Source organism: Leptodactylus fuscus, chromosome 4 (genome assembly GCF_031893055.1).
Source record: "Leptodactylus fuscus isolate aLepFus1 chromosome 4, aLepFus1.hap2, whole genome shotgun sequence".
NCBI lineage: Eukaryota > Metazoa > Chordata > Amphibia > Anura > Leptodactylidae > Leptodactylus > Leptodactylus fuscus.
The window spans coordinates 141,711,825-141,735,163 of NC_134268.1; the positions used below are offsets into that span (position 1 = coordinate 141,711,825).

At 41.4% G+C, this 23,339-nt stretch overlaps 1 protein-coding gene across 1 annotated transcript in view; it reads right to left on the reverse strand.

Annotated features, from left to right (window-relative positions):
- Positions 1 to 23,339, reverse strand: part of STAC (SH3 and cysteine rich domain) — a 181,295-nt gene that overhangs the window by 115,493 nt on the left and 42,463 nt on the right. Inside the window, exon 2 of the mRNA XM_075271149.1 lies at positions 7,298 to 7,574. Within this exon, the coding sequence (XP_075127250.1) occupies positions 7,298 to 7,574 (277 nt within the window). The remainder of the gene's footprint in view (positions 1 to 7,297; positions 7,575 to 23,339) is intronic.

The following is a 23,339-nucleotide window of genomic DNA, read 5'->3' on the forward strand; positions in this document are numbered from 1 at the left end:
AGAGAGAGTAGGGTCTGTTGCCTCCAAGTTTTCTGTCTCTTCCTCTCTCTCCTCTGAAAAACCTACCTTTCCTCCCGTCACTTCTGGTGAGGAACCCATGCAACTGGGAGCTATGGACGCCAAGACACGACGAGAGCATCGTCTCAGGAATAACCTGTGCCTGTACTGTGGTTCCTCTGGTCATGTCATTCGAGACTGCTCTATCAGACCCTGGTCACCTGCGCAAAAACTTCAGTGCCTGAGTGGTAATCAGAAGAACCACTCAGGCAACCAGGTATTTGGTGGGAATAACAATAAGATATTGTTATCTGTGTCTTTGTCCTCTGGGGACAGATCTGTTTCTGGCAAGGCCCTAGTTGACTCTGGGTCTGCAGCAAATTTTGTTAAATATTCAGTTGTTGAATCTTTGGGCATTGAGCTTTTGCCACTTGATACACCTATGTCTGTTACTGGAGCGGATTCTACTCCACTGGCCAGGGGTAAAGTCAGTTTTAAAACCCCCTTGATCTCTTTGCAAGTGGGTTCTACACATTCAGAGGTCATAAGCCTTTTTGTTATGGAGAATCTCTCTGCTGATGTTATTTTGGGGTTCCCCTGGCTGAAGCTCCATAACCCTATTTTGGATTGGGGTAAAAAGGAGTTGGTAAAGTGGGGAGATCAGTGCTCATCCCACTGTATTGCTTTACATTCTGTAGATTGTGTCACGGAGGAGAAGGTCTCAGCTACTAAAAGTTGGGAGCGCCCCTCCGGTATTAAAACCTGGTGGTATCAGAAACGCCGGATGAATAAAAAATGTTTGCCTGGTTCTCAAGCGTCTGTGGTTCAAGCAGAACCAAAATACAAGGCAGGGAAAACTCAGAATCCCTCTAGAACTGGTTTGTCTGGTGAGGGTCCGGTGGCCCCTCATAAAAGGGGGGGTACTGTAACATCTCTGCCTGTTCAGGCCTCTGCGCCACCCTCTGCTCGTGTGCTGCGGCGCAGGAGGCGTGTGCAGTTTGAGAATCTGCTTAAAGTTTTTAGTTGCACTGTATGAACACGGCTCTAGTCCTTAATTGGATTTTCACCACACCCGTCTTCTGCCAAGGTTGCCTCTGTCCATTAAGTGGTTAATCTGGCCTTGCCATTTGATTGACAGCTGCCTTTCTGTGAACTCCATGGGCGAGTTCTTCCACCCTATTTAGCCTTGGTTCCCATTCACACCAGTGCTTGTTATTGCCGTGCGCATACCTGCTCTTACGTTCCCTGTTTGCTTATACTATTATACCTGACCTTTGGCTTTTCTCATTGACTATTCTCTTGACTCCGATTTGGCACTGCATCGCTCTCTTGTTACCGAACCCTGGCTACCTGACCTCCCTTTGTTGTTGTTCGTCTTGTCTGCGTTTTGTGTTTCACGTATTCAGGGAGGGATTGTCCTCGTGGTTGTCGCCTATTACCTAGGATAGGGCCTGGCAATAGGAAGGGAAAGCGGGGGGCTTCAGCTTAGGGCTCACTGTCTCTTGTGCCCCTCCCAGGGTTTAACAGTTCTGGGAATTGCTGTCTTAGCAATTCCCTTACAGATACCTCATAGATTGTAAGCTCTTGCGAGCAGGGCCCTCAGTCCCATTGTGTGAAATGATTTTCTTTGTAATGTATCTTTCTGTCTGTATTTGAACCCTACAAATTGTACAGCGCTGCGGAATATGTTGGCGCTATATAAATAAAATTTATTATTATTATTATCCATACTGAACCACTTCAACATCAGAGTACATAAGGTCTTAAAATAGTTGTCTGCTTTAAATAAACCAGTTACATATGCAGTCTGCTCTGATCGGACCACAAGATGTAGTTGGAGAAATCAGAAATATTGCCACTCACCTACCATATACCAATTATAATACTGGTATCTTCATAAGTGATGGTGTACGCACAGTACCTGTCGCTACTGTTCAGTTATTTCGATAATAGACAGCCCAGTCATATTAATGTGACCACCGCCTACTTTTGATGTCAATGTTAAATAACCAATCACAGAAGGCATGTGTCATCAGCCTTTTGGTTGCACTCATCATTGTGGAAGGCATGATGGGTCAACACAAGTATGCATCTATCCTTGCGGACCATGGTCACCCCTACATGCGAATTGTTTTTCCTCAGGATGATGGCATCTACCAGCAGGACAATGCGTTGTGTCATAAAGCTCGCAGTGTACATGCATGGTTCAAGGAGCACCAGGATGAGTTTACCGTACTCCCTTGGCCAGCAAATTCCCCGGACTTGAACCCAATTGAGAATCTGTGGGACCACTTTGATCGGGTTGCTCGCGCCATGGATGCTCAACCGCGTAACCTAGCACATCTGGACATGGCACTGGAGTTGGCATGGCTACAGTATGCAACATAACTAAGGTACAACTCTGCTAAGAAGCAGCCTACTGCAGAAAGCCAAACATTATCCCTTCTAATAAAGAATTCCAAGACCTGTCAATTAATGACAATCATTAAAATACGTGTAACATTTACCAGTATAAAGTGCATTGACAAGTAATGTAGTATTCTTAGTCAGCAAAGTGGTTCAGCTCCTGAAAACTGCAAGTATGGATCCTTACTGTACTGTACATACAGACCCAAATCATTAGAAAGCTACAAGCCTACAAAGCAAAGTGCAACCATCTGATGCCTACCTGACTCAAATGAGTGTCATGCTGTTCCTGAGAATTTACAATTGGAAAATATACTGTATTCTGCATTTTAGAAATTTGTCATTACAGGATAAGCTGTTTCAGGATAAGCTATGACTTATATTCTGAACTGGTTACCAGTTTTCGCCTCTGCAGGGACTATCTGTAGCTTGTAGTTCTTATGAGCTAGTGGGTGGTAAGCAGCTGCCATGCAATGCTCACAGTAAAGAATGTAGAGAAGAGTACTCTCCCTAACTTTCTCCCTGTAATGAAGTGAACAAAGTAGCATTTGCCTGTACTATTCATTTATGCAGAGTTTGTTGAAATAGCAATGATCATGGAGGAGTAAGACATAGTTGGGACATTGATTTAATTGATCCAGATTTTCCAAAAAATACTAGTACATCTCAATAAATTAGAATATCATCAAAAAGTTCTGGACTGTTGCTCAGTGGTCAAAGGTGTTTTCAGATGAAAGTAAAATTTGCATTTCATTTGGAAATCGCGGTCCCAGAGTCTGGAGGAAGAGCGGAGAGGCTGTGCACAATCCAAGCTGCTTGAGGTCTAGTGTGAAGTTTCCACAATCTGTGATGGTTTGGGGAGGTCTACTGGTATAGGTCTACTGTGTTTTATCAAGACCAAAGTCAGCACAGCCGTCTACCTGGAAACTCTAGAGCACTTCATGCTTCCCTCTGCCCACAAGCTTTTTGGAGATGGAATTTTCATTTTCCAACAGGACATGGCACCTGTCGACACTGCCAAAAGTACCCATACCTGGTCTAATAACCACAGTATCACTGTGCTTGATTGGCCAGCAAACTCGCCTGACCTTAATCCCAGAGAGAAGATGAGAGACACCAGACCCAACAATGCAGACAAGCTGAAGGCTGCTATCATACAACCTGGGCTTGCATAACACCTCTGCAATGCCAGAGGCTGATCCCTCCATGCCACATTGCCGCATTGATGCCATCATTCATGCAAAAGGAGCCCCCACCAAGTATTGAGGGCATTTACTGGACAGTCTTTTCATTTGGAGAACATTTCTGTGTTAATAATTTTTTTTAGTTGGTCTTATATGATATTCTAATTTTCTGAGACAATGACTTTTGGGTTTTCCTTGGCTGTAAGCCATAATCATCAACATTAACAGAAAGAAACACTTGAAAAAGTTCACTCTGTTTGAAAAGACTCAATATAATATATGGGGTTCACAAGGATATGTGTTGTTCTTTTCGCAGAGGCTATTTAGAGCATTGCAGCATTGTCCCATTCCTTTAAACTGGGCAATTCTGCAATACTACAAAAGCCACTACAAAAGCTGTTCTAAGCACTGTTCGTAACCCTTATAAAAAGCTGATATCCTGGAGTGAAAAGAGTCGTATTCGCAATGATCTAAAATTGATGACCTACCTTAGTCGTTGTCCAGGAATCACAGTGTCAACCAGTTGGTCAAGGAAGGTGATAAATAAAAAAACATACAAACCTGTTCTCGGTGATCTGGTGTCCCCAGATGGTGTCCAATCCTGTGCTGCTTGGGAGCTTGCTCTGGCAGAAGCCCACTTCCCACATGACTTCTAATACTAAACAGCAGTCACAGGAGAGGGCCCAGAATGTTACTTACATACATCACTTGTGACATCCCGTGTCTTTTCCTGTCCTGAATAGACTCAGTGGTCACACGTGTAGAGGAATTTTGCCAGGACAAGCCCTCAGGTGCCGTTGGACCAGACAGAGGTAGGGGACACTGGACACTGGAGTGATGGTTACAAGTGAATTTGTTTTTTTTTTTTTGTTTTTTTTTTGTTTTATTCACCTTCCCCTGCAACCTGGCAGAGATCTGTAATTCCTGGGAAATCATTTAATGATAGGGCATTATTTATTTATTTATTTAAAGTTGGATTACCCTAGTAAAGCAGCACTCGAGAAAATAAATTCTGTTTTCCCCATTTATAAAGGGCATTGAGTAGATATCAGTGCAGGTAATTTTCTTAGAAAGTGCTCTTTTTCCAGAATATCATCCTCAGTTTCTTTCCTCAATAGTAGCACATGAATGAATATTAACTGTGGACCAGAGGTCACTTTTTCTCTGCATGTCTATTAATGGCAGTTTGTAAGGTGTATGTGCAAATTAACCTGTGCAGCAACCAGCTGGAGGTAATCCAGAGCATAGGAGTAATAGTTTGTCCATCCTAGGGTGTGATGTAGATACTCAATCTTGTACTCACCCTTCACTCAGACTGCAAACTCAGCATAAATTGCACCCCAACACAGTCCATACACCCCGAAATACATACCACAACCATTACTGACTTGCCAAGCTCAGCAGAAATCTCACTCACATATGCCTGCATTTCTCCAGCAGATAAATGCAAACATACTCTAAGTTAATGGGTTCAAAGAGCTAACACAAAGTACAATTAAATTTCAGAATTTAATACCCAAGTGGTTCAGTGCCTAGATATAAATAAATGAATATGTATGTACAGGGACTCACCTCTAATGAGGCGAGGTGAGGCAACAGCCACAGGCGGCACTTTCGGAGGGGGCAGCGGCCACGGGACTTTTTTTTTTTTTTAACCTATACATCAGCAAAGATCCTTTAACTCAAGTTAAAGGACCTGTGATGATGTCATCAATGGTTCTTTAGCTGATGTGCAATGCAGCATCTATCTAGGACCTAGATAGATGCCAAATTGGAAGTCAGCTAAAGGACCGGTGATGCTCAAGGCCGCCCTGCTCATGTGGGGCAGAATAGTGGTTGCAGGGGGACGCTGTTGGACATGAGATATATATATATATATATATATTTTTATGGGGGTTGATTGCGTGGAGAAGTGAGGAGTCAAAGATGTCTGTGTTGCAAACTTTACAGAGAAAAATCACAGCTGGAAGAATTGTTCATGGCAGTCCTGAGGGAGCCTAGAAATGTCTGAAGACGTTTCCTGTAAGTAAGAAATATTGCTGCACTCTCTTCACTGTAATGTTATCGCTAGAACCCCCCCTTCCCTGGGAGCGCGCACGGACCGAGAAGAGGCGAGAAGAGAACAGACGGAGAGTGGCAGTGTCAGCGGATCTGTGCAGGTAAGTGGACTTGTCTATCGACTCTTCTGCTTCGTCCCTGCTTTATCATATACTCAGCTTTGCTACATCTGAGTATACAGTAAAGCAGGGACGAAGCAGAAAAGTAGATAGACAAGTCAATGTACAATAATGCAGATGTAGCAGAGTCGAGGATACGGGACAGCAGAGAGGAAACAAAAGAGTAGATACCATCTACTCTTCTGTTTCCTCCCTGCTATGGCGTAGGAATGAATGGACGCAACCGGCGCGCAGGGGGTTAAGTGGCCGGACGCTGTCACAGGCTGTTTGCCAGCGGCATCCATTCATTCCTAACATTGTTAGCTTTTCCCACAATGCTTGGCCATCGCGGTCACGACTTTCACCTCCGCTGTCGGCTCAAATGAATGAGCCGACATGGAGGGCGCTGCGGCTGGGCGGAAGCCGCGGCTCATTGCGAGCGGCTTCCGCCCGAAAGATAGGTCATGTCGCTTCTTTTTCTGCTAGCGAGCTAGCAGAAAAAAAAAGCGAGCAGTTCACATAGAGATACATTGTATGGACGCTGATTTGTCCGCGAAATCCGCTGTCAAAATCAGCGTCCATGTCCCCGTGTGAACTAGCCCTTAGTTTCTCCTCCTCTTAATCCTGGCTAACCTGAACATTGGAGTAGACCATGGCTCAATCAAAGAAGGAGTAGAATATTCATCCCCAGTGGACCAGTAAAACAGTCCTAACATAGGTAAAATACATAGATGGAAGCAATGTACATGTGGCCCTGACACAATAAAATAATATTAATAATTAATAATAATTAATTAGTAATAATAATATGCAGCGTGGTTATCAGTTTTCACTGAGATGCTGAACCTGCAAGTACACTGGGGCTGGGACTGAAATGGCAGACTTGCGTAAAGACAGCTGCCAGTATTCTGTCTCTCTTTTGGATCCTCTGTCCAATGCTGCCTCTTTAGCCATGACTGATATTTTCATGTTCTGCCTGTGTCATGGCTGTCTGTAGGCAAATCTTGTCTGCCTCCAATGCACTTTCATACTGATTCGCATACACATAAGAGATGATTATCTTTGTATTAATTCCTCAGATTGTGGCCACAAAGGTATATTTGGAGAGAGACGATTTGGACAATAGAATTCCTTTACGTTCTTAATGTGATTCTAATAGATATGAAATGAGAAAATGATTTCCGGTCCATAGTGCAAACGCTGTATAAATTAGAGAGTCACAGTGATGTCAGGAGTACTGATGGAGAACAGAAGAAATGATGATATTTAGGGCAGAAAGTGCTGGTAACAAGAACATAGGTACTATTATTTACCTCCTGCCCATTACAAAATGGGTTAAAGGGAAGATGTTTTCCCTGAATGCTGTTTTGAGAGTGAAGGTTTTGCATCCAATGATATGATTTATAGCATTTCTTCTGGTCGGGATTTATACATCAAATAATTATAATTAAATTGATTTGACTTAAAAACCATAAAATTACAAAACATTATCAACTTTCAGAATACTGGGTCCAAGTGATATATCCAACATACATATGTTAAAAAAGGACTTACCTACAATCATGTGATTACATACGTCACAAAACGTAGGCTTCTTAAAGACATGCTCCTGAAAAACATGTGCCTTGCTGTCAGGTGGCTGTGGGACTTTGGTAGGGGTTGAAGGCTGAGTCTCTGAGCTTTGGATCAGGCTGGCGTTGGTTGGACTACCTTCTGGTTCCAATTCTACTTGGAATTTCATATCACTATTAGTTCTTTGAAAGAAGTTGTCAGCACTTTTACTCCGTACACTCTTGGTCTTGAATGACAATGATTTCTTAAGTTTCTGGAGCTGTAAATAATAGAGAAACATTTGGATTTCAGTCGTTTGCCTATTATTTAATATTTGTGTCTGTTTAAATACGACAATTTATATTGTAAATCTGAAGGCTCATATGTTTGTATGTCTTACCATGCCTGTCTTCTGCTCTCTATATATGGAGTACATTTCTGTATAAATGGAACCTGTCTGGTTTTCCACCTTAAATTTGTCCCCACTTCAGCTTCAAGTAACGTCCTTTCCTATGGTGCCCTTCAATGTTCATTATTCACTAAAATTTTACAATGTTAGATAGGCATAAGCAAATTTAACTTAAAGGGAATCTACCATTTCCCCAAACATATTCAACTGTCCCCACTGTGGTACAAGGCACATTACAGTGATATATAATATACCTTTGTTCTATATGTACTTTTTCTAAATTTAATAAAAATGAACAACTTTGAACTTATGCAAATGAGGGGTTGCTGACTGAAGACTGGTGTTGCTGACTGGCCTATAGCTCCCTGGAGCACTGCTCTTACTGATCAAGTCGGATTAGTGATGTCACAGGATCATCTCTCACACAAAGAAGCTGGTAGGGATCTCAGGGTGAAGAGCAATACTCTAGGCAGCTGTAGGCCAGCCCCAATGCCACAACTGTCTCATCTGCATAAAATTTAAAGTTTTTTTTTCTCCAAATCTACAAAAATGACCTACATAAGAAAGCTATATTGCCTATCACTGGAATGTGCTATGTAATGCCATCATAGCTATTGAATATGTTTGGGGGAGATGATGGCTAGTCATGAGCGGCATAGAGAATATTCAACAAAAGAAAAATAGCTCCATCATCCAATGAAAGAAAAATCCAAAGAATATATTATCTTAGCAGTTAACTTTTAATATCCATTGGTTAAAAAGAGTATGATAGAGTTACAAAAGTCCCAATTTAATTTCTTACACGTTTCAGGGTGTATTGTCCCTCCGTCAAGTCTGGGGAGTGTTCTCGAGCACAACGATTTCTGAGTCAATATTATCATAAGACAGTAATTTGGGTGAACTGCAAGATAGTATTTTTGTTTGTTGATAGAGAATCTTCTTCTAGTTATACAATTGTCATGCTAAATCCCACCTTGTGGGGCAGGCAGATAGGTAGGGCATCAGGTCTGACAATGAGGGACAGGTCACTCATATTCTACGGGGTGTGATTTATTACAATGACTGCATGACTAGATGAAGCTGCTCCACTACCCCTGTGACTACTTAGACTAAATTTCCATATGCCAATCAAAGGATTTAAAAGCTTATAACCTGATTTTTTAGCAACATAAAGTTTAGAGAGTCTCCTGTGCGCTGCTGTCTCCCACCACGGTCTGGTCCTGCTGCTCCGGGATCTTTTCTTGGCTGAAGTCTCCACCACACATGATTGCAGAGACTTCCATCGGAAGAAGACCCAGGTCGCAGCAGGACGGGACCGCGGTCGAAGACATCGGAGCACTGAGTCAATTTTCATTTTTTCATATCTTTTTTGCCTCCTAACCTACCAAGAGTACTTCCAATGTACTGGGAAGCTTCAAAAAATTCAGAATGAGATGGAATTACAAGAAATTGAAAGAAAATGCATTTGCATCAATTTCTTATGGGATAAATTTTTATGGCAGTCACTATATGTTAAAAATCACATGTTACATGTATTCTGTGGGTTGGTACAATCATGGCAATACCAAATTTATATAGTATTTGTAATGTCTTTGTGTTTCAATGTTCTGACACCTGTACCATTTCCATATTTACATGTATGGAGTTGTTAAGGTCCTTTTATGCAGGACCAGATGTTGTTTTTATTAATACCATTTGTCTAATGGTTTGATCACTTCTTATTCAATTTTTTTATGAGGCAAAGTGTTGGCGATTTTGATTTTTTTTTTTTTCAGATTTTTTTTTTCTTTGATGTACATTGTATGGGATAAATATTTTTATATTTTAATATTTTGGCCATTTTTGTACACAGGGTTACCTACAAAGGGATGAATTGAATTTTTGTATTTTTTTTAAGGTGTTTTTTTTTTTTATAGATTTAAAAACTTTAACTTTCAGACCTTGAACCCTAGGGGGTCTGATCGCTATACTAATATATTACAGTGTATAGTACAATACATTGCCTTCTCTCACACACTGCCTATGGCATTTTTATATTGGTAAAGCCATAAATAATTTATTCTAGAAAAAAGCCGAAAGTCAAGTAAAGCTTTCAAGCAGCCAAATCCAAAGAAACCCAGTTTATATTATTCCAAAGAGTTCTATATCTTGCTGTCAAACAAATACATGAAACAGATAGATTGAGTAGTAAAGCTGTCTCACATGAACGGTAAAAAGACCTAAACTATGTGAAGAGGCTAAACATATATAAAAGATCACTTACTTTGTTATTCCTTGTATAGATTTTCTCTCATACACTAGACAAATTCCAGTTTACCAGAGGATACTGAGGAATCTAGCATAACAATATGTGAAACCCCTACTACTTCTCTACTGTTAGGAAAATGGAACATATGCTGATCATAATATAGTCTATACAATATGACAATATATTAGGTACTAACTCAATCGATACAATCTAAAGATGTACCAAATTTATCATACTTCATCAACCACATCGATTTTTGCTGCTAATGATGATTCTGATGTTTTTGACCTCTACAAAAATGTCTTTCTCCATTGGTATAATATGTCACATTAGATAGATGGCAACCAATTTTCCCCTGTCCTTGCTAAAATAACGGTCAGCTGAGGTGCCATGTTTAGAGAGAAGTTGGGCATGACAGATGTTGGTCCAAAATAACAAGTATATATAAACCTTGAATTTATGTCTAAAATTTATAGCAACCTCATCTCAAATAGCATTAGTCAAATAGCCTACACATGCAGTGGTCATCTTATCCTAGACATCATTATGGACCTTCTTCAATGCACATGATTAATTGGGAGACCTTCATAAACAAAATATTGTCTGCTATGGCCATATAATTGTTGGAGTCCTAGATAAGTGCACTTTTTTTAAGGTTTGATTCATGTTTGCCTTTGCTAGTTCACGCTTAAAGTTTATCAGTCCAAATCACTTTGGAAGTGAGAATTGTATTAAAATGTTGTGTATGACACTCTAGGGGCCCATTCAGATGGTGCAAAATTAAGAGGAATAGAGGAGTTCAGGTGAATACAGAAATTTAGTCAATCATCAGTCCCATATAATGATCTGATGTCTTTGTGTCCGGTTAAAAAAAAAAAAAAAAAAAGGTTTCGCTGCAGAGTGGCACAAGACGCTCATGGGCGGTCACATTGCAAGCCCATTCAAGTCAATTGGTTTGAAAACTGACTGCTGGGTTTCTGTCTCCTGTCCAGTTTCTCGGGCAGAGGACAGAAACCCACAAAACAGAGTCCGGATGTTGGTCTGAACCCGCCCTAAGGGCGCTTTCACACCTGCGTTTGGTGTCCAGTTTGTGCAATCTGGCCGGTTTCTGTCTTCTGCCCCGCAAAACTGGACAGAAGATGGAAGCTATGATTTATGAGGAGGCTTAGCCCTGCCAGTCTTTATAAACATCCCCCAATAAATTATGCAGCTGCTGTACAGCACAATGCAGAAGCCCACAGATTGGGTTTAAATTAGCCCCAGAGAATTTGTGATTGATGCAGTAGAGACACATGTCATTGACTACACAGACAGTCTGCATGGTCTGTGCCTGTAATGCACTGCAAGCTATTCTAATGGTATTGTGATGAGACAGACACCTCTCACTCACTCCCCTGTCTCTATCAGCTACATCTTATTCTTTATCTCCAGTCCTACTGTAAGTAAACACCCAGAACCCACAAACTGTATTATCTGGGCATTATTCCCTAGCTATCTCATCCTGTCTGAGACACTATCTGTCTAATCTCTCCAGACAAAATGGCCAGCTTCTATATCAGCCTGGATTTCTATACTGCCTGTGAGTCAACCATGACTTTAGAACTGTAGTCCCTCATGATTTACTGTCCCCTATTGGTTGCAAGGCATTATGGTTCAGCCTATACAGTCTCTGAGATAATGTGATCCCTTTTTCCACGCTTCTTGTCATTTTACTTAGTTAACATGAATCGAACTGTAAAATGTTTGAATTTTTTGTATTATTTTTACTTTTACAGTAAGTAAAGTATAGAATTACATGACTCTATAGTACTTTCAGGCTAAATAGGATAAATAAAAGACATAACCATCCCTACAGTACGCGATGTTCACTTTGCTCCTAAGATGGCTTTTCTAATGGCCTTGCAAGAGATGTAACAATCAAATCTCATTAATGCGTCTAAGAAGTGAAAATCATAGAATGGTGAAGTGTCTGGAATGACATTCATTATTGATCTGACATGTGCTGTCATTTAGAAGGGTTGCACCAAACCAACTACACTACATTGCATCATTTATCTTATGTTACCCAGATGCTTGCTACATGAGGAGCGACATCTTTACCTCTTTCATAATCAGCTTTTAATGTATATTTGAGGCCTAAACCTAAATGGTTATATACTTAGCGTTAAAATGCTCTGGGTGCCTTTCTTTGCCAGAGGAGTCTTCATAGCAGTGAAAGAATTAAATCAATGTGACGCTTGGTAGTACCGCTCGAGGATTGTATTGTATACAGGACAATTTACAGTAATGCAAGATGATATGAGTCTGTTATAGCCTTGGTTATGTGAATAGCCCTGTTTACTCATAGTAAGTACATAACAAATGTTATTATATTTACCTAGTCACAGACAATTTGTCAATGCAAGATGTATAGGCTGAGGGAAAAGTGAATGTATCCTTTTGAAACCAGTGTTGGATAAGGCAACACTTATGTATCCTAATCCTAGGTAACTGCTTAGGCCTCACACATATGTGGGTTTATATACTGTTAGAAAGCCAACAGTGAGCTGAATTCAGTGCACTGTCAGCTTTCCTGTTATGTACCCTGGGGTTGGAAATATCGGTGCCGTGAATTTCGGCACTGATCTCTTCCCACTGTCAGAAGGGCATTCCTATCCCTAGCATCATCGCTAAGCTGTGAGCATCACCCCCCACGACAGTACTGTAACATAGCCTTGTGCTGTCAGATGGGGCATTCCTTACTGCCCTGCAATGACGCTGAGCTGCCTCAGTACAAGTCTATGGAAGAGTACTGCTGGGGAAGAGGGTGTTCCTTATAGTCCAGCGATGATGCTAGACTGTCAGGAATAACCCTCTGACAGTGGGGAGAGATCGGTGCCGAAAATAAAGGCACCAATATCTCCAACCCCAGGACACATAAGGGGAAAGCCGACAGTGCACTGAATTCAGTGCACTGTCAGCTTTCTCGCTGTATATAAAACTACTTATGCATCAGGGCATGAAAGATCCTCTTTATCTAGGAAAATACTGAGTATCTCTTCAACTATAAAGGTTCATTTAAAGCAGACATTACATCATTTCCATCAACTCTGGTTCTTAGCATCTGTTAATAGGTGGTGCTCTACTGCTTCTGAAATTTTATACCAAGCCCCCACCATTCCTGATCAATCGATGTAGTATCTCATAAACTATGTAGGCTCTCTAATATCGGGTGGGTGATGTCAAGAAGGAGCAGACGAGGGGTGTGATTCTGAGCTCTTCCACTGTCCACCTATAAGAAAAGCTCTGAGACCTGCCCCTCTGCCTGACAACACCCACCTGACAGTACAGAGCCTAAGTGACATTTCAGACACCAACTGTGCCTTAACCAGTGAAACAATGACTATGAAATATTTTCAAGTGTTTAAAATGGTCTCTTTAAATAGATCTCTTATAGGCAAACTTTATTCAGTTGTCCTAAAAGATAAGCTTTATTTGTCAATGCCTAAACAATACCTGTATAACAAGTCACTCTGCTTTGTAGGACCAGAAATATCTAATAAATCAATGAATATTGAATGGGATCACTGTAGTGCTTTATTTTACTTCTTGGTTTCCTAGACAATAACAGCTGATAAACATTTCTCTATAAAACCAAAATCTAAGCTGGACAAGCTGTTTGAGATTAATACATGTTTGAAAGCCATGTGTGGTGTTTGGACACTAGTTTATAGTGTTTATGCACTGCAGATACATGAATTAATGGAGCATTACAGTAAATATTACTTATTTTGTATCCACTTGGGCCACAACCTATCATGAGAACCAGAGTCTCCCATATCAATGGATTAGTTGCTCTTGCATGCTTGGCAACTCCGGTCACTTCTGTGGGACTTCTGGACATAGACAAGCACTGTACTTTGCTATCTCTGGTGGACCCAGGGGGAATATGAATGCTTTCTCTATATAGGCTGTACCTGAATCCTATTCATGTCACCTTGCATAGAATTAACTGTACATTTATCTACCCAAACTATTATATTAATTCAGTGAGTCCTTATTTGTAAAGAGAAGTGGTATAAATTATGGAATACTCTATATGCAATTCAATAATATATAAATGAAAGCACTTATGTGAAGAATACTTGAACAAAAACTGGCAAGAGCATATTATTTTATGCCTCAACATGATATATAATCTTATCAGAATACCTTGAAATAAGCAGTAAGCAATAAGATGATATCTGTGACAAACAGCTAGGGGTTCTGTAGGGGGTATTGTTTCTCCTTAGGGAGAATGCCATAAAAAGTGTTTCTGGCCATGCAATGCTCCACTGTAGGAAACAAGTTCGTTTTTGCAAATCAGCTCTTGTTCATATGAAGCAAACAACAACAGAAAAAAAGCAGCTGTGCATCTGGCATCAACAACTGGAAGGTAGTAATCCTATAATTCAACGTTTAACCCGTTTTCCAAACATGACTTGCAAAAATACAATACATAGGCCACCCAGTAGAGGGAAGGCCAAGCCTGTAATTAGGTAGATAATACATCATTAACATCAGTTGCAAAAGAAGATGACAGCCAGAAACCCCAGACCCCATTGAAATTAGCCACCCTGTCAAAACAGATAGTATTCAATTTCTCATTAATCAGGGTATCAGTAACCCAGTTAATTGCCAATTATTATAGGGATGGGGAGCACCACTGGAAGGCAATATGGATCCTGGCAGCTAGGAGTATAAAAGACAGAACTCTTTGAAATAGTAAGTCAGGATTTAAAACCTAGGAGGCAGACAGATGGGATTTCAGGCAATGCCAGTGAGTCACTGTCTCGACAACCCATAATAATGCATCCCAGAACCAGCATACCATTGGACATGACCACCATGTGTGATCTGGAATCACAGCCCCTAAATCATAAAGGAAAAAGAGACAGATGGCATGTAGTCTCATTGGGGCAATGGAGATTGCATAAGGAAGTCTCAATCACTGAGGCCTGCCCGTTGCCTCTACTCAACGTTTCACAGCACTGATGCCAGTTGGGTAGCATTTCACTGCACTGAATGGTAATTTAGAACCACATGGAGGTTGATTGATAACTCCATATAAAATAGACAAAAGACCCTTTCTAAAAGGGTCATATAAAACCACAGATTCCAGGGTTGATCTAATAATATCAATACCTTGTAGACTCAAGGCTTATCAAAATAAAAAAAACTTGGCCTACTTAACACTTCTGAGGGTGGGAGTTGGAATTGTAAATTGAATGCCTGAAGTGATATTAATTCCGGGGAAAGAGTGCACACCTGTCTCCTACCTCTGAGAATAGATATTGTGGTTGCTACTGTTGATGGAAGCTTGAGGAAGGCATTGACACTCGAGTAGAGAACATGTATGACTTGGACCAGCAAAATCCATTTGGTGTAAAACTGCAAATTAACCACATGAGGACCGCCGTACGTAAATTTACGGCCTCATGTGCTGGTACCTAAAGACCGGACTATTGCCGAAATACGTCCGGCCTTTAGGTACCTTTCTGGCGGGGGGAGGGGTGCGGGGGGGACAGGGGTTAGGTGTTACTAACACCTAACCCCTTCCTCCATAACGTCCAGTCGGAACTGAGTCCGACTGGAAGTTTTAACCCTTTCGATCGCGCCGTGAAACATCACGGCGCGATCGAAAGGCATCCGCCGACAATTGAAGCTGATCGGCACCCCCCGCGGCGAGATCGGAGGGTGCCGATAGCAGTAAAAGGTAGTCTGGGGTCTGGCCAGTGACCCCAGACTGCCCGGAGCCCCCACATACCTGGTGATCCTGCCAGGACCTTCTGATGTCAGGCTGTGCGTCTACACAGCCTGACATCCTGCTACGGAATGCCATGTGGGACACCTGCAGGCTGTGTCTCACATGGCATTCTATATCAGCAAAGTATTGCTGATTGAAGTGTCCTAAATGGACACATGAAAAAGTAAAAAAAAATGTAAAAAAAATAAAATGAAGTGTATGAAAAAAATTAATAAAGTTATAAAGCCCAAAAATCCCTTTTTCTCAATAGAAAATGAATTATATAAAAAAAGAACTAAAAAGTAATAAAAACAATGCATATTTGGTATTGTCGCGTCCGTAACAATCTGTACAATAAAACTGAAATAATATTTAATGTACACGGCGAACGCCGGAAAAAAAAAACGGAAAAAACTCGCCGGAAGTAATGATTTTTCGCCATCTCACCATACAAAATATGCTATAAAAAGTGATCAAAAAGTCATATGCATCCGACAACAGTACCAATAAAAAGCGCAGGTTGTCCCGCAAAAAATAAGCCCTCAACCAACTCTGTCAACCGAAAAATAAAAATGTTACGCCTCTTAGAAGATGCGATGCAAAAAACATTGATTTATGTCCCCAAATGTGTTTTTCCTCTGCAGAACTAGTAACACATAAAAAAATACTATAAATGAGGTATCGCCGTAACCGTACCGACCCGCAGAATAAAGGGAACATGTTACTTATACTGTACGCTGCATGGCGCAAAATTAAAAAAGTAAAACTCAATGCCAGGATTGATTTTTTTTTTTTAAATCCAGCAAAAAAGGGTTAATAAAATGTATTCAATAAGATGTAGACACCCAAAAATGGTGTCATTACGAAATGCATCTCATCCCGCAAAGAATAAGCCCTTATATGGCCGCGTCACCAGAAACATAAAGAAAATATAGCATCTCACAATGTGAAGACAAAAACCCTCAAAAATCGCCAAATTATTAGAACACAACTGGGTGCGTCATGTAGGGAATATATAAGCTGTGTGAGCGGATATCAGGGGACACCCCAGATTTACAGCTTATGAGGGAACAGACACCAGAAGTGACCCCTAAAGTGACCCCCAGAGTGACTCCCCCAATCATAGGAGCTACGGGGACATAGTAGGGAATTTGGTGTTTGCAATGTCCTCCGCACAGCTTATACATTCCCTCTTCGCCATCCGCTGTGCAGTCACGTCCGGGATACTAATACTCACCACACCCCCTGATAAATTCTTTGAGGGGTGCAGTTTTCAAAATGGGGTCACTCCTGGTACCCCATGGAATCCACTTTTCTGGTACCTTACAGGCTCTACAAACATGACATGGCGTCCAGATACCAAACATCTGAATCTGTGCTCCAAAAGCCGCATAGCGCTCCTTCCCTTCTGCACCCTGCTGTACGTCCAAACTGCAGTTTATGACACATGTATGACACATGTATGACACTGGTGTACCCCCGGATAACGGACATAATGTCATATGTGGGTATAAACTGATACTAGGGCACAGCCGGACACAGAAGGGAAGAAGGGTCATTTGGTTTTTGGAGCACAGACGGTTTGGTTTTTGGATGCCATGACACTTTTGTAGAGCTGAAACGCCAGTAATTTGGAATCCCCTGATAAATTACCTTATTTTGGAAACTACACCCCTGAAGGATTTATCCAGGGGTACAGACAGCATTTTTAACCCCCAAGTGTTGCTATAACTTTATATATATAACTATAACTGTAGTGGATTGTGAGAGGTGAAAATGACCATTTTTCCAGGAATACGTCCTTTCAGTGCGTAATATGTTGTGCCCACCTTGTATCAGAGATGAACGCTCTAAAAGCTGTTGTGCCTGGGATACCCGTTTAACAGTTTTTGGAATGTCTCTGCTGACATAAGTCGGGCACAACATGTTGCACACTGAAATGGCAAATCTGTAAAATTTTCATTTTTAACTTCTCTATCAGTTGCGATTTCATTTCTGGAAACTAAATAAATGCAACACTCAAGGGTTAAAAATTCTCGCTACACCACTTGATAAATCCCATCTGTGGGCTAGTGTCCAAAATAGGGTGACATGTCTGCGGATTCCACTTTATTGGCAATTCAGGGGCTTTGCAAAAGTGGCAAAAAAAACCAAACTGTGCTCCAAAAACCAAAATAGCGCTCCTTCCCTTCTGTCCCCGGTTGTGCCCAAACAGCCGATTCTACCCACATATGGCATTAAGTACGTTATCCGGGGTACACCAGTGTCATACATGTGGGCATACACTGCTATTTGGGTACCCAGCAGGGTGCAGATGTGAAGGAGCAATATGTGCTTTTGGAGTGCAGATTTAGATTCTTCGTTTTTGGACACCACGTCACATTTGCAGAGACCCTAAAATTGCCCCTACAAAATGGGGTCACTTCTTGGTGAATTCCAGTTTACTGGAACCTCCAGGGCTCTGCAAAAACATCATGGCACCCAGAGGGTCCCTCTAAATCTGTATCCCAAAAGCTAAAACGCACAGTGGTCCTTCCCTTCTGAGCCCTGCTGTGTGCCCAAGCAGCAGTTTACACCCACATATATAATTTTTTGACCCCCGGGATGGCCCACTTAATAGTTTTAGGAGTGCAGGTCTCTGACAACACAAAGTGGGTGCAACGTATTGGGCACCGAAATGGCAGATTTTTAAAAATTTCAATTTTCATTTTGTACATTAATTTTTGGGAAGCATTTTAGGCTCAAAATGATAATACCCCTTGATACATTCCTTGACAGGTGTAGTTTCTAAAATGGGGTCACTTTTGAGGGGTTTCCATTGTATTGATACTTTAGGGGCTCTGCAAATGCGACATGGCACCTCAAAACTATTCCAGCAATATATGCCCTCCAAAATCCAAATAGCGCTCTTTCCATTCTGAGCCCCAGCATGTACCCATACAGCAGATTTTGGCCACATATGGGGTATTGCCGTGTTCAGAAGAAATTGTGTAACAAACTGTGGGGGGCTTTTAATTCTTAAACTATTTGCAAAATTAAAACTATGGCGCTAAATGGACGATTTATTGGGAAAAAAAGTAATTTTTCATTTTCACATCCCAATGTTAATAAAATCTGTGAAACACCTGTGAGGCCAAAATACTCACTCTACCCCTAGACAAATTCTATGAGGGGTGTAGTTTCCAAAATGGGGTCACTTATAGGGGGTTTCCACTGTATTGGTACTTTAGGGGCTCTGCAAATGCGACATGGGACCTGAAAAATATTCCAGCAAAATCTGCCCTCCAAAAGCCAAATAGCCCTCTTTCCATTCTGAGCCCCGCCATGTTCCCATACAGTAGATTATGACCACATATGGGGCATTTCTGTGTTCAGGAGAATTTGTGTAACGAACTTTAGGGAGCTTTTTCTCCTTTATCCTCTTGTGAAAATTAAAAATTTGGGGCTAAATTGACAGTTTGTTGGAAAAAAAGTAATTTTTCATTTTCATGGCCCAATGTTAATAAAATCTGTGAAACAGCTGTAGGGTCAAAATGCTCACTCTACCCTTTAATATGTTCTGTGGGGGGTATAGTTTCCCAAATGGGGTCACTTTTAGGGGGTTTCCACTGTATTGGTACTCTAGGGGCTCTGCTAATGCGACATGGCACCTAAAATTATTCCAGCAAAATCTGCCATCCAAAAGCCAAATAGCGCTCCTTCCATTCTGAGCCCCGCCATGTTCCCATACAGCAGATTATAGCCACATATGGGGTATTGCCGTGTTCAGGAGAAATTGTTTAACAAACTGTGGGGGGCTTTTACTCCTTTAACCCCTTGTGAAAATGAAAACTTTGGAGATAAAGTGACATTTTAGTAATTTTTCATTTACACATCCCAATGTTAGTAAAATCTGTGAAACAACTGTAGGGTCTAAATGCTGACTATACCCCTTGATGAATTCTGTGAGGGGTGTGGATTCTAAAATGGGGTCACTTTTGGGGGGTTTCCATTGTTTTGGTACTCTAGGGTCTCTGCAAATAAGGCATGGCGCTGAAAATTATTCCAGCAAAATCTGCTGTTCAAACACCCAGTGTCGCTCCTTCCCTTCCATGCACTGCCGTGTGCCCAAAAATCAGTTTACACCCACATGTGGGGTATTTCTGTGCACGGGAGAAATTGCACAATAAACTGTCAGATGCATTTTCTCCTTCAACCCTTTGTGAATGTGTTAATTTTGGGTCTAAATGAATGTATTAGTGAAAAAAAATGAAATGTCTAAATTTCACTGCCATATTATTTTTATTCTTATGAAATGCTTAAAGGGTTAACAAACATCCCAAATGCTGTTTTGAATAATTTGAGGGGTGCAGTTTTGAAAATGGGGTAATTTATGGGGGTTTCTATTATACAGGCCTCTATAATTACTTTCAGAACTGAAGTGGTCCCTAAAAAATTGGTTTGGAGAATTTTCTTGTAAATCTGGAAAATTGCTGTTACACTTGTAAGCCTTGTGACGTCCAAAATAAATTAAAAGACAATCAAAATATGATGCCAATATAAAGCAGAGATATGGGAGATAATATTTATTCATGTATTTGGATGGTATGACTATCTGCCTGAAAAGCAGATAATTTCACATTTTGAAAATTGCAATTTTTTTCAAATTTCCATCAAATTTCCTAGTTTTTTTATAAATAAATGCAAAAATATTGATTAGTGTTTACCACTAACATGAAGTATAATGTGTTACAAGAAAACAATCTCAAATTCATTTGTGTAAGTTAAAGCGTCTCAAAGTTATTGCCATTTAAAGTGACACATGTCAGTTTTGAAAAAAGAGGCCTGGTCTTTAACATACTTTTGGGCCTGGTCCTTAACCGGTTAAACTAAGACTGTTGCAGAGGTTGAATGGACAAATGGTCCAGTGAATGATATCTAACACTTTCCTGATGTGCGGAACAATTCAGAGTAAGAGAGGTGATTTTTTTTTTTTTTTAACCACCATAGCCTCCTGGCTGCCATCCTGCATTAGGCCTTGTGGCGGTATAGAGGCAGAATCATGAGCCGCTATGTTGGCAGAGGCAACTGAGCGAAAAAAAATCTGATATAGTCTGTGAGGGATGGTCTCCGCATCGCTTACCAATCTTCGGCATGGTAGTAATGGAATCCCAGCTCGTGTAGGGCTATAGATGGCTTTTTTCAAGTGAGTGGCACAGAGCTCACATCAGAAGGGACTATACCTGTGTACTGCTGGCATGCACCCCCATTATAATTTTTTTAGTATGCTAACTTTACATTCACTCTGGATTTGGTAATAACCTTCACAGAAAACATTTTGTATTATATGGAGCTTTTAAGACAATACTTAGATGTTGTAAATGTTTAAGACTGTTTATTACACTTTACAGGCATATTTGTGTTCTCAACGGTATTCCAAATTTCAATTATCTGTCACCACAGGAACAATCTACAAGCAGCACAAACTTGGAAGGAATGGTTAGACAATCACATCAAAACCATAAAGACTTACAAATGCTATAATCCGAATGTTAGACTATGCTATTTTGCGTATACCAGTGTTCCAAAATATTCATCTGCAATTGTTAACTACTATTAGTATAAAAAGCAAAGAATGAGGCGGCCGTCCAAAATAGCAAAAATTCATTACAAATTTAACTCTTTCCCATTGCAGCCAACATTAGACTTACTAACAGAGCTCCATTTCTCAAATCAGACATCTGTCAGTTTATGCGGTAATAGCTTAGTAACACTTTAACCCACCAAAGTGATTATAAGACTGTTTTTTTTTTTTTCGTTTTTTTTTTTTTTTTTTTAATGTAGATTGTGAACCCCATATAGGGCTCACACTATACATTTTTCCCTATCAGTATGTCTTGAGAGTATGGGAGGAAATCCACGCAAACATGAGGAGAACATACAAACTCCTTGCAGATGTTATTCCTGGCAGGATTCCAGTTTGCAGGGTTGCAGTGCTAACCACTGAGCCACCGTGTTGCCCCTGTAAGACTCTTTTTATCATGGCACATTGTACTTTGTGTTGTGAAATAGGAAAATTGGTGAACATTTTGAAAAATATGCAGTTTAAAAAGTTTGAAGTTATATAAGCTTTTTATGCAAATATCCACATCAGATAGTCATAGATATAATTTGCCATATCTCTGCTTTATGTTGACATCAAACTTTAAACATCCTTCAATGATTTTGAACATTATGAGCCTTAAAAGTCGAACAGCAATTTTCCAAATGTTCAAGAATAGAGATCAGCGAACACTAAAATGTTCGAGGTTCGAAATTCGATTCGAACAGCCGCTCACTGTTCGAGTGTTCGAATGGGTTTCGAACCCCATTATAGTCTATGGGGAACATATACTCGTTAAGGGGGAAACCCAAATTCGTGTCTGGAGGGTCACCAAGTCCACTATGACACCCCAGGAAATGATACCAACACCCTGGAATGACACTGGGACAGCAGGGGAAGCATGTCTGGGGGCATAAAAGTCACTTTATTTCATGGAAATCCCTGTCAGTTTGCGATTTTCGCAAGCTAACTTTTCCCCATAGAAATGCATTGGCCAGTGCTGATTGGCCAGAGTACGGAACTCGACCAATCAGCGCTGGCTCTGCTGGAGGAGGCGGAGTCTAAGATCGCTCCACACCAGTCTCCATTCAGGTCCGACCTTAGACTCCGCCTCCTCCGGCAGAGCCAGCGCTGATTGGCCGAAGGCTGGCCAATGCATTCCTATGCGAATGCAGAGACTTAGCAGTGCTGAGCCATTTCTGCTCAACTACACATCTGATGCACACTCGGCACTGCTACATCAGATGTAGCAATCTGATGTAGCAGAGCCGAGGGTGCACTAGAACCCCTGTGCAAACTCAGTTCACGCTAATAGAATGCATTGGCCAGCGCTGATTGGCCAATGCATTCTATTAGCCCGATGAAGTAGAGCTGAATGTGTGTGCTAAGCACACACATTCAGCTCTACTTCATCGGGCTAATAGAACGCATTGGCCAGCGCTGATTGGCCAGAGTACGGAACTCGACCAATCAGCGCTGGCTCTGCTGGAGGAGGCGGAGTCTAAGATCGCTCCACACCAGTCTCCATTCAGGTCCGACCTTAGACTCCGCCTCCTCCAGCAGAGCCAGCGCTGATTGGCCGAATTCTGTACTCTGGCCAATCAGTGCTGGCCAATGCATTCTATTGGCGTGATGAAGCAGTGCTGAATGTGTGTGTTTAGCTCAACTACACCGGTGGAGTAGTTGAGCTAAGCACACAGATTCAGCTCTGCTTCAATCAGCGCTGGCCAATGCATTCTATTAGCTTGATGAAGCAGAGTGTGCACAAGGGTTCAAGCGCACCCTCGGCTCTGATGTAGAAGAGCCGAGGGTGCACAAGGGTTCAAGCGCACCCTCGGCTCTGATGTAGCAGAGCCGAGGGTGCACAAGGGTTCAAGCGCACCCTCGGCTCTGATGTAGCAGAGCCGAGGCTGCACAAGGGTTCAAGCGCACCCTCGGCTCTGATGTAGCAGAGCCGAGGCTGCACAAGGGTTCAAGCGCACCCTCGGCTCTGATGTAGCAGAGCCGAGGGTGCACAAGGGTTCAAGCGCACCCTCGGCTCTG